The sequence below is a fragment of the Thunnus thynnus genome, chromosome 3 (assembly GCF_963924715.1).
Source record: "Thunnus thynnus chromosome 3, fThuThy2.1, whole genome shotgun sequence".
Lineage (NCBI taxonomy): Eukaryota > Metazoa > Chordata > Actinopteri > Scombriformes > Scombridae > Thunnus > Thunnus thynnus.
The window spans coordinates 15757977-15770812 of NC_089519.1; the positions used below are offsets into that span (position 1 = coordinate 15757977).

At 39.0% G+C, this 12836-nt stretch overlaps 1 protein-coding gene across 1 annotated transcript; it reads left to right on the top strand.

Annotated features, from left to right (window-relative positions):
• Positions 1-4329: 4329 nt before the first annotated feature.
• Positions 4330-12802, top strand: LOC137173365 (sterile alpha motif domain-containing protein 9-like). The gene is made up of 3 exons (XM_067578168.1): positions 4330-4442; positions 6777-6831; positions 6949-12802. The coding sequence occupies exons 1-3, from the start codon at positions 4336-4338 to the stop codon at positions 11812-11814; spliced, it is 5028 nt and encodes a 1675-aa protein (XP_067434269.1). The 5' UTR covers positions 4330-4335; the 3' UTR covers positions 11815-12802.
• The last annotated feature ends 34 nt before the right edge of the window (positions 12803-12836 follow it).

Below are 12836 nucleotides of genomic sequence, written 5' to 3' on the forward strand. Positions count from 1 at the left end.
GTCCTTGTTTGCCTTTTGCAGTATAAAACAAATGTCATACCCCAACCAGCTTGACAACTTTTTGCTGTGGCTATAAAGTTAAATTTGGAAACTGACAACATGCCCACAGGCAAGAGAAGGCTGACAAACCTCACAGAAAAATAGATCAATAATACTCCAGCAGTCAGCAAGGTTAGCTGTTTTTAAGTGTAATAATAATTTCTTGTCGGTAAGAATTTCCCAGCTGGAAGACAAAGCTGGCATGGCCTGAAAATACCTTACAAATTCCAGGAGGCAAAGGCAAACCTGCAGTAAACCTTCTTTCTGTGTTCCTGCGTGATCATATCTGTTTGAATGGCATAATGCTTCCTCTTCAAAACAGAGCTCTTTTCCTTTGTGTCTCGGTTTGCTATGACTAATGTGGACCCACCCTCCACACACACACTCCTGGAATAAAAATCTGGAGTGATCAGGTATCATCTTCAGAGAAGATTTGAAAGTTGACGATCAACTAAGACTGTTCACTGTCAATGTTAAGAAACGGAAAGAGAGGTTTTATCCCATGATTTGTCAGTTTGATCTGTGAAGAAGGAAGTATACTAGTGCAAATATAAAGGCAATGGGACACTAAGGTAAGAAACCTTGTGCTATCTGAAAATCTGACCTTTTAATCGGGTTTTTGACTGTATTTACCCTGTGGTAAAATTTGTGCTGTTTCTGGTTAAAGTTATCTGAGTCTGAAGGTAAATGCAGCTCTGTTCTGCTTCGTGTTTGCATAATAGCTGAGGTAGACAGGAGGGACACGGAAATTCCATCCATATCAAAGAAGAAAGTCAAAAAATACCCATCATTAACAACTTTATCACTCCACTAGTCAAGATGTATGTGTAAATACAACAATTTTCCAGCCCAGATGTTGATAATTTGTCAGATAAAGTGTTTTTTCAGAGCATGCCATTTTGCCACGCCTTTAAACATGACAAAATACAATATATTTCATTAGAATTAAAATTATTTTGTAATGTCTTGAGGAGCCTTCTCATATATTCAGAAAGCCTCAAAAACGGTCCCATCATGTTAAAGCTCAGTTTAAGATTGTCCACTTTAGAAAGACATTACATCTCAATAAAGCTCTGCTTTTATCTGCTCAATGTAGCCTGCAGGGAAACCTGTCCTTTCTCTCATTTGATTGTACACTCTGGAATGAAGAGAGACTGGTTAAGGTGCGCCACACTTTAATGTTTCACTGAATGAAAGGAATTATTACTGAGAGAATAAAAAAACATGCTAGGTTAAATCAGTGTTACATCCTGAGTTCATCAAAAATGCTAGCAAATAACTTGATATACAACAATCAAATGTTTGTTTGTTTGTTTTTTTAAGATTTGGATTGATATAAATTTGGGAGAAAAGTCTGCTAAATCCCATTACTGTCCTTTGTGTAAACAGGTAAGAACAGGGTTGTTGTCCATGTGTGAGTTAGTGGGATTTGAGGATTTGATTTTAGGTTGATTTAAGTTACTGCAAGTAACTTTTAACTGGTTATGAAACTGTCCCATTTTAATACTGATGCCTCTATATGACCTACATAAGAAAATTAGACCATCAGTGAGAAGAATGACTATGTCTATATAGTTATTCTAAATGCCTGCCATCAGATTTACTGCACACATTTCTCTTCATTTGATAATGTTAAAAGTAAATTTAGACTTGCTGTCGACTTTCTGACTCATCCATCTACTAAAGCAAGGAATCTCTGTATGTGTGTCTGTATGTATGTATGTACTTTACGTATCTCTTGAAAAGGTTCATCCGATTGACTCCACACTTGGTGAATGCATTGCTGGGGAACAAAGGGAGTGCTGTGTCAAATTTGGTGCAATTTGGACACATGACACGTTTAATATTGATAAACTTTGAATAAACCAGCAATCAATGGAGCTCTGCCAACTGACTCCTGCAGGGAGAGACCAGAGACGAGGCGTGACACAAGTCAGAGAAAAGTGCTCTAAAAAGAGAAAAGTAGACAGCAAAAACAGAGCTTTTAATCAAGAATGGACACTCTTATCCTGTGTCTTGATAGAAAGTGTAGCAAGTTGAACAGATCAGCAGTGAGTGACTACAAGGGAAGCATTCAGGTACATTGTTGAGTGTCACCTGTGTTTCAGAAGTGCTCAGAGCCCAATACACAATGACTGTAGTTATACACATGAAACGAAGGAAATACTGTCCATGGACTGTTCAAAACCAGTTTGTCTCATATGCTCCAAGACTGTGGTGATTGTGAAGTGCCACTACAGACAAAGTACACATCTTTGGAGCAAACATACCCACTCAAAACTGAACTGAAGGCACAGAAATATGATCAATCCACTTTATTTTAGGATGCACATTATTTCATTTTTAAATGCAGCCCTTATTTTATATACTTATATCTTATATACTTAAAATGAGAATTATTTATTATTTACTATGAGAGTACTTATTATTTTGAACATCTGTGTATAATAGAATGTTAGTTTCTTTCATGTTGTTTGTGTATATTCTCATTCACACCTCACATCAACTGTATTAATTTTTGAAGTGTTGAAGTAGCCGCTGGAGGCCAAGCCATCGGCACTGCAATAGTTTTAAAAAAGACGAGAAAAAGAGAGAGAGAGAGAAAGAGAGAACAGCAGTGGTTGAGTGAGCTAGAGCGTGAATGAAGAGAGGGAGCGGCAGTAGCCAGAACAAAGGAGATCAGAGAATTGTTTGTTCTGATTGTTTCACAGCAGTTATGTTCTAAAGCACAATAACCTCTGCGGGGAGGTGCTGCATTGCCAGATTTGGTGTAAATGCAGCCTTACATGTAACTCAGGTGTATGAATGGTACTAAATAGAAAGTGCAGCTGCATCGTCATATTACAATTATTAATCTTACATATCCACTAACATTATCTCACCACTAAGCATCCTGCAAACAGCTCACTCACTTTTAAGATGCACGCGCTAGCCAGATCAAGATTTTTACACACAAGGCGGTGGTGCTCATGGGAAATGTAGTCTTCATTCTGGGAAAACACAACCACTTTTGTCCACAGAGGTGCCAAAATCAACACAAAATGATAGTTCCTTGTTGTAACTTTAAATCATTTTTTCCTCCAGAACAGAATTGTACATCTGTGGCAAACAAGGAAATCCGTCACATAAAAAGTGGCTGTGTACATGGCATTTAATCCTTTAACAAGCTGCTATAGGTAAGTAATGCCACTCCCCCACAGTGCACAAACAATGAGGATTCACTTTTAAATGTTTTATACTCTGAAAATGCTTCATGTTTTTTTTCACATTCATATTTCTATTACATGTTATCAGCATGTGACAAATTGAGAATTTTTTTTTACTCCTCCTCACTAACAAATGACCTAAAGGGGACCTATTATGCTTTTCCTTATTTTCAGTCATATATATAATGTTACAGTGTCAGATGTTCACGTCAAACATGGCTGTGACTTAAAAGTTTCAAATAATTATAAGCTTGAGATGGATTTCTTTACATGATCAGTTGCTCCTCACACAGTGCATGAGTTCACAGCTCCATTCTGCTAACATTATGGCATTTTTCCATTGTTTTGGGGGGAATCACGTCCAGCCATGACTGAAGTGGAGCTGGCACGCTGTGAGTGTTTTTCCATTATACAGCAGTGCAAAGTAAAATAAGTAGTTCATTTGTTGGAGGTGTGCTGGTCGTCTGCTCTTCATCAAACGCCATCATCACTTTTGCCGTTTCTGCTTGTACTATTCCTCCCTGCATTATTTCTAACTGATCAGCTCAACAAATAGCTCCAAATATCTCCACATCTTTTGTCAACTGTTTTTTAGTGCCACTATGAAGCTCTTCTTCACAGTAAAAGTCTCCTGTTATTTAGTCATTTAAAAGCTTTTAATTTGAAGCAGTAAAGCAGGAAATGTTGAGCTTTCATCAGCAGTAACTTAATACAACTCTGATATGGCTGCCCCTCGTCAGGCTTCCAGAAAGCTGGCCAATCAGAACAGAGTGGGCTCATGGATAGGGGTCCTTAAAGAGACAGGAGCTAAGATTGCCTGTTAGAGACAGAGGCTGAACTGAGGGGCTGCATAAAGGGCCAGTATACGATAAATAAGGAGTTTTTTTAACTGTGAAACATGCAAAGCTACTCTAGTGGAGTCCAAAAATAAAAATATAGAGCTGGAAATGAGCATAATAGGTCCCCTTGGAGCAGAATGGAGGGATGTGTTTGTTCAGTATTGGCTTTGAAAGAATTGTTCCTCTGCACTGCAGGAGATCATGAAAAGAAAGTAAAGGACGCTACACTTCACTCTCATGACTGACCAAAGATGGATCCAAAGCAGAGGAAGCAAACCAGTTCTTCAAGTCGTGTCTCTATGACAAGTGACACTTCAAAAGATGAGCCTCCATATTTCAGCAACAGCAACAAAGAAGGGTATGTTTATAATTAGTATCATTCTCCTCTGTACTGTCTTACACTAAACCATGTGCAACTCTGTAGGTGAGATAATGAGCCGGGCCACATATATGCTACCACTTGAATGGTTAACATTTTTCTAGTTATTATCATTTAAGTGCACAATTAAATAAATCCTTTCTATTGAAAAAAAGCACACAAAGAAACAAAAACAAGATAGTATGTTATTAGGCTATTAGTTGTGGTGGCTTTCTTACCCAATCAGTACCTAATACCTCACTTTTTCACAATGGGCCTCATTCACAAACAGTGTGTATGCACAAATCTGTACTTAAACCGGGCGTACAAACATTTTAAGCACAAATCTGACATTCATCAATATGTTCTTACCTGAATTTGTTCTTACTCTGCAAACAAATTTAGAACTGCCTTAGACTATGTGTATGCACAAATCATAAACATCCCACAGTCTTAAAAATGATGTAGTCAATATTTATTTGATGTAAACAGGATATTAAACCACAATTATTAAAAAATATGATTGGGCCTAACATTTAAAAGTGTGAAATTGCTAATAATACACAATTTATTTACTAATTATAAAATTAATAGCTAAAACGTTGAAATCCATGAATCACCATCATAAATTTAATGAAATTATTGATATATTAAAATTGTCAGGTTCCCACTTTTAGAGACAATAGCTTATATATTACAATTTCCATATTGGAATGTGACAGTATCAGATTTAGCCGTGATATATGAAGCTGATTAACCAGTAGCTTGCTCAGTGTCCTCACAGCCTGACCGGTCAGTAGTGGCACAGTGAGAAGCACTCTGCTTTCACTACATCACAGTTTGTTGTGGACAGAGACGAAACACGATGTGCACCTGGCGCAGCAGTAGAAATTTATTTAGATCAATTCCACACATCTACACATTTACCAACTTTTTATTTTGTTACACATGTACTGTGTGGTAGCGGTGCAACAGGTATGCAGGCTGTATACAGGATTCACAATCAGGCTCCTAACGGTTGTGCCAGTGACATGTTTACCAGCCAAATCTGCCTTTTCTGGCCTCTGAAACTACTTCTGAAACTATTGTTTGCATTTCATTAGCAGACATTAGCTACATTTTTACCATCACAGCCCTCTTTCCAATGAGTAATAGCTCTGTCCACTGCTGCACTGCTCCCACAGAGCTTTCCTTATATAGAGAAATGGGGACGTAGTAGTATGCTTATTACAGATAGCGGGCATGCACCTGTTATTTTAGAATGATTGAGATTCACTAACATACGCACAGTGGTAAGAACAAAATTGGCCGGTGCGCAGGTGTCACTTATTTTCTGCACAAAGTAAGAACATTTTTACACACATATTAGTGAATGAGGCCCATTGTGTCTACATCATTTAGTCACTTGATTGAGAATTAATATGCTACCTGTAAGTAAAAAAATGTATCTTTGTTCAGGCTTCCTGTCCCCTTTCAGTTCCCCCTGCAACACATTAGCTTCCATTTCAGCTGTAGAATACTGATGTAAGTGGTTTCACAAAAAAGATAAAAAATAACCTAAGATCCACTTACTAGCTTTTTCTATGATTTTCAATGTGTTCTCATCTTATTTATCAGCAGAATATGCTCAGTTGTCATCGAGATAGCTCAATTCAGTCACATGACTGAAGTATGAATCAGTCTTTAGATTAATTGATGTAAGTGTCTCAATAATCATCATTACATTATGTAAGACATCAACTAATGCTGGGTTACATGCACTTTACAGCTATCAGATTTCATTATAATGTATATATCACTTCTAGGAATCCTCCATGGGCTGAGACAGACAGGTCGGACACAAACTACAAGGAGAGACCTAGATCACCAACTTGTCTGTCTCTGAAGAGTGCTAGATCACGGACCCCGCCACCAGATTTTAAATCTGGAGATACAGAAGACAGGCAAGACTTTTTGTCTGCCCTTTTATGTTAAAATGATGTTACAATGTTACAATTAAACTAAAGTGCTAGTTCAGGCAAAGCACTGAAGTTGCACCTATATTTGATGTTTGGTGACAATTTTTTAAATGCTTCACCACCATGATCTGTTTCAATATCTGAAAGCACAGATACATAGCATTGATTTGACATGCAGGTATGTTGATTGATTATCACACAGCCAAACCATATTTTTGTCTTAAGAAGACACAATGTGGACACAATACCCTTTTATTGTATTTGCTGTCACAGGCTGAGCAAAAGTTAGTTTACAATATGTTTGATAAAAACACTGATGGAGAAATCATACATATTTTTGCTATAATTAAGCATATTCCTTGTTTTCTGTTTACAGGAATGTGATACCAGTTGCAGAACAATTTCCTGTTGGTGGATCACAGGCAAAAATTGTATGTTAAGACTATGTTATCTTAATTATAATAAGATAATATAATTCTGTTTTGAAAGCCTGTTTGATTTCAAAATATTCATCATTATTTTTTTTATTTTAACTTCTTGGTGCACAGGGAGAATATGACCTCGCACTTCCACCACTGATGGAGGACTGGACCAAAGAACATGTGAAAGACTGGCTGATCGTTAGACTTAGAGTACCACAGCAAATTGCACAGAAGCTCTATGACCAAGAGTTGTCAGGAGCTTGCTTGGTCTCCTATGAGAAACAAGACCTGTTAGAATTAGGTGTTCCGCGAGCACCAACAATACAAATCATACGGCAGGTTGAGAAGTTCAAGAAGCATTTAGAGAGATATGAGCCAGGTGAGAGGATACCAAAGAGTTATTATGAATCTAGAGAAGGCGAACTTTGGAAAAGTATAAAGATGCAGGATGTGTCAGGAAATATGGATGAATCTGTGGAAGTTGAAACAGTGTCATCAGATTCAGGAATTCAAAGTGTAAGCTCCACAGTGCTGATGCTAGAGGAAGCAAGACACAGAATACGATCTGTAATGGATCAGACAAAAACAAATGACAAGCAGTTACATATAGCAGAAATTCCTGACAATGCAACATTTCTGCAACTCAAGAAGCCAATATGTCAGATCCGGCCTTTTGACCAAAGCAACACCTCCATCTTTTACGCACAAAATGACATTCTTCCTCCTGTAGCAGGTCCAAGTAATCTTATTGACCCTGTCCATGAGTACCAGCTTCTGCCTAGTGCAAATGAGGCCACTGAAAGAGAAATCCTTTATGAATTCACAAAGGAAATATTTAGTTTTTCGGCAAGCTGCATGAACTCACGAACCAATGGGACTATTCATTTTGGAGTGAATAACGAGCCAGGTCAGGGACATGGTCAGGTAGTTGGGCACAAGATCACTTCCTTCAGTAAATACAATGAGGCGTTTGAATCATGTCTGAGTGAATATTTTGAGGAAAAACACATAAATGCTGCCAGAATGTGCATAAGGCCTCCTAAATTCATCCAAGTTCACAGTCAAGATGGAACAACTTCAGACAAGTGGGTGATTGAGGTCGATGTTGTTTCAACATATTCTGATACACAAGAGAGTCTTTTTTATACTTTCTTGAGTATTGCATCAACAGAAAAGAAGCAACAATCCAAAACTGAGTGTCTCTTTGTCCGGGATGGCCCAAGATCCATCAATATTTTAGCAGATACAAATCCTCGAATAGTCCAAGAGAAGATGAAAAGTCTGATTGATAAAGTCAAATGTTGGGCATCAGCACGCAAGTCAGCTGAGGAAAAGGATGAACCACAGCCCTCCCGAGGCCACCAGGGCCAAAGGCTGAAACAGCTGATCACTCGTGGAAGAGATGCATTTGAAAATTACATTCAAGTCATTGTTGTCACTGACAAATGTCATTTGAGCCAACTTGAGCACTTGGGTTTTCTGAAAGAGATGAAGTTGTTTGCTGTACTTGAGTTTGACCCAGAGTCCGATGTGAATGGAACATGCAGTTTTTACAGAAGAGATCGCGTAGCCAATCTGCACCACCCACGCATGTACACCACTCAGGACAGTGTAACTGCAGTCATTGTAAAGCTGAACTTGTTTAAGCAAACAAGTTGGATTTTCTGCAATGGACAGGTGAATGAGGAGGGTGAGACAGACAAACCACTAACAGCTAGTGAATGGCTCAAGAAACGCTCTGGTGATGTCAACAACATGATTTCGTTTCTCTGCAACCCAGATTTGCTTTCCAAAGATGGACTCCTAGTGGTCTTCATTCTTCACTCAGCTGTTGCTGACATCTCAAGCCCTATTTTGGAGGCCTTCTGTGCAATATATCGTACACTGGAAGGGGTTGACAATATGTTGTGCATATGCAAAGACTCCACTGTGTTCAGCCACTGGAAGTGGCTGATAGAGTCTCGCTGTAAGGAGGACATCACCAGTAAATGCATCTATGAACTGAGTCTGAATGAAATATCTAGCACCATCAAAAAGCTTAAAGAACCTCAAACACGATCTTCTGAGAGATACCTGCCATCCACAGGCTCAAGCTCAGTCCTCCTGGCAAAAAAAGATGAGGAGCTGATGACTGTTTTGGACATCTTGTGTGAAAATGAATGTGAGAACACAGAAATTGAAACAAAGGAGTCCTTTCAGGAGTTCAAGATGAAAACAGAGGAGAATTTTTACAGAGGAGGACAAGTCTCATGGTGGAACTTTTACCTCTCTGAGAAGCCAGGCTGCCTCCCATTCATCAAACGAGACAAATACAAAGAGCTATATGACCTGATCACGCCTGTAGAAGGCTACACAAATCCTTGTGTAATGATAAATCTCCTCCATCATCCAGGATGTGGGGGAACAACTCTAGCGATGCATGTTCTTTGGGACCTGAGAAGTAAATTCAGATGTGCTGTTGTTAAAAACAATATGGCAACAAATAATGAAATTGCAGCCCAAGTAATGACACTGTTGACATATGGCAAACAGGAGCAGCCAGGCTATACACCTGTTCTCCTCTTGGTGGACAACTGGGATGATATAGAGGACCTAAAGCAGTGCATGCTGAATGTCGCCAGTGATCGGAAGCAGCATAACAATCTCATGGTAATAATACTGAACTGTGAGAGAACTCAGTTCCCTGATGTGAGCTCGAGAGGTAGCCGCATTTCAAATGTGTTCATCACCACCAAGCTGTCAACCAAAGAACAGGGTTTGTTTTCTGAGAAACTTCAACAACTCAAGGATGACCATGAAAAGCCTGAGACTTTCTATGCCTTCATGATCATGACAAATAATTTCAGTGAGGCTTACATAACCAATCTGGTGAGCAACACTCTGAAAGATCTCGACACCGCCACCCAACAGGGTAGGCTTTTCTCCTTCCTAGCATTGCTGAACACCTATGTCAATGGATCCTACATGTCGCTCTCTCTGTGTGAAGAGTTAGTAGGGATAAGAAATCCTCTGTGGAAGCAAGAAACTCTTGATGATAAAATGAATCCCTACTCTACACTGCTGATCACTTTCACTGTGGAAGAGCATGGCACCTATCAAGCAGTACGATTCTTACACCAAATGATTGCTAGCAAGTGTCTTCAAGTCATTACTCACAAATACAAACTTTCTCTGGCTGACATAACTATTAACCTTTTGCTCTGTGACAAAGTCTACAAGTCATGCATGGGAAAGGATTTCCTGATCCAAAACATCCAAAGCATGCTAGTCACACGTCACCGAAAAGAACAAGGGGATGACACAGACTCACTGTTCTCCCCACTGATTGAAAAAATAGGTACGGAAGGAACTGGTAAGGAAGGACCTGACCAAATTGCAGATGTCTTGAAAAAAGCCACTGGGAGATTTGACAGAAGTGCAACACTGCCACAAGCACTAGCAAGACATTTCTGCTTGAAAGAAAAAGACTTTGAATCAGCCCTCAAGTGGGCTTTAGATGCACAAGGGAAAAAATCGAATTCCTACATTTCAGATACAGTCGGACAAGTGTACAAGAGCCAACTCAAAAAGGAAATTGAAGATTCAAAGGATTTCACTCCTGAAGCACTTGACAAATGCCTAACCTTAGGATTCAAAGCTGTAAATGCATTCCGGGATTCACAGGAGCTTGCCAAGAAAGATGAACAAGTTGATCCGTTCGATTTACACACCAGAAAGAGAACAAAGTCCTACAACACATCGGGTTATGTTGGAGAGACAGAAGTCATGATAATTCTTCTTGATGTCATTAAAGATCTTCCTCTTTTCACCGTCAGTGACAAACACAAAAGAGATAAAATGTTACAATTTCTCAAAGGTCACCACCCAGTGAGTTATTTATATGGTCACAGCAACACAAACATTAACCAGTTAGTCACTGTCCTGGCAGACCATGAAAAATTTCTGGTCTCTTTGAAGCCAAGGCTGAAGGAAATTTTCAGTTTTTTTGAGAACTACTTCACATACCTAAAGCCCAGGTCAGTGGAAAGGGAGACATCTGATAAAAGAAACAAATGTAAGGTGTCTGTGTACTTCAGAAATTACATGCAAATATTTAGCATTTCAGAAGAGGAGAAAGCATCTGAAAAAGCAAGTAACCCCAATCTGAGTCTCCGTCAGGAGATAGTGGATCAGAAGCAGTATCTGGAAATAAGACGAGCAGACTCATTTGCTGGACTTCTGCAGTGCTTGACTGCAGAAGTCCATGGGGTGGAAATGGAGCACATTCTGAAGAAATGGCAGTTTATTTTTGACAAGTCACCATGTAGATACATGTCAGATACAGTCAACTTCATCCTGGCAAACATAGTTCTACACAGCATCAAGCCCTCCTCCACACTGCTGTATAAATATGAGCAGTTGGTCAACCTTCTCAATGAGGCACTGCAAAAAGAGGGTACGCATTCAAATTTGACAGAGCTGTACTACCTCTCAATGCTGCTCATGTGGCCTACGAAAGACCAAAGGCTTGAAAGCTCAGCAGCATCCAAAAATATCAGCACATATGTCACATCAGCCAAGAAATCTTTTCATCGACGCTTTTCCCACATGTTTCCAGCAAGGAGTGTAATTGCTCATTTCTTCCTTGGGAAATCCAATGGACTGAAGCGAATAGTTTCCAAGGCGAAGCTTGATCAAATTTTGATCAGAGTTTCAAGGCAACAAGCTTCTTGCAGTGGTCAAAGTACGCAACCACGTAACCTGCACCATCTCTGGCAGAGTGGTGCAGCATGGAATGAGCCAGAGGTCCAGGGAAAGCTGTTACGAATTAAAGGAAAATCAGAAAATGGAGACATCTATGTTAACTATGGTGGCAACCTAAAAATGCTGGTGCGTCCAGTTTACCTGGGTGATATTCGAAGCGGATGCAGCCGGGAGGAAGTGTCCTTCTACCTGGGATTCACCATGGAAGGCCCTGTGGCTTATGATATTAAGTATGAAAACGAACAATGAGCATATTTTACTTGTGGGTGTAAAGAGTAGTTTACACACACACACACACACACGCATATACATTAAGAGGCTGGACAGAATAATTTAAGCCACATTAAAAAGGGAGAGGAAATGGCAAAACTGATTCAAGATTATGAGCTCATTTTACAGTACCATGAACGCCCTGATGTAAAAACACTGGATCTCACAGATCTAGATGAAACACCCACGTTTCAACTGTGATTTAGAAAAAAAAAAGAAAAAGAAAGAAAAGCTGGTGTACACCTCCAAACTAATATGTGCAGTCTCGGTGATGTATTATGTCTGGCTTTGATCCAGAAGTGAATAATGGCATATTGCCCAGCATTGAGATATTAATGCTGTCAACCAGCAGGTGTCTGTAACCCAGTCTTCCTTCTTTTCTCCAAATCTAGATTATTTGGGATTGCAGTCCTTCAGTCTATCATTACAGAGTGAAGACAAAAACAAACAATGTTTACTTGATATGAAATGTACTGTTTCTTTGAGAATCATTTTTATGTAACAACTGTACATCCAAGCTAGTGACTCTATTACTATGAGTTCACTTTTTGTGCATTATATTTGCTATTGAGGAAAAAATTTTTTTTTTTTAAAGATTTTGAATGTTTGTATAGCATTTCCACACATAGACCTCAATAATGGAAAAACCAAACCATGCAGGCAGAGGTGCCTTTTACCAAATGTGTGTCTGAGGTCTCAGTTGTTGGTGTTCAAGTCATGTTTATCTCTAATCAGTCATGATTTGCTTAATATATGTTTTTGATTAATTTTTGTTGGATTTTTTTTTCTTGTTTTCATTGTTGGATATTTATAGAGCTGGCATACTGTAATATTGAAAGTAGATTCATAGATGTATGCATTTGATTTCATGATGATATTATCTTCTGTTAAATACAGGAGATCTTTTTGTCAAAGCCTTAATGTATTAAAATTGAAATACTGATGACAAACTGAATGAGTTCTTGAGCATGAGAAGATCCTTTACAGTGGTAGCACTTTAC

Bases quoted from the DNA above. Each gene is read 5' to 3' on its own strand.
- LOC137173365 (XM_067578168.1), top strand. From the start codon at position 4,336: ATGGATCCAAAGCAGAGGAAGCAAACCAGTTCTTCAAGTCGTGTCTCT. The intron at 4,443-6,776 runs GTATGTTTATAA...TTCTGTTTACAG, and splicing joins AGCAACAGCAACAAAGAAGG to GAATGTGATACCAGTTGCAG. The intron at 6,832-6,948 runs GTATGTTAAGAC...CTTGGTGCACAG, and splicing joins GTGGATCACAGGCAAAAATT to GGAGAATATGACCTCGCACT.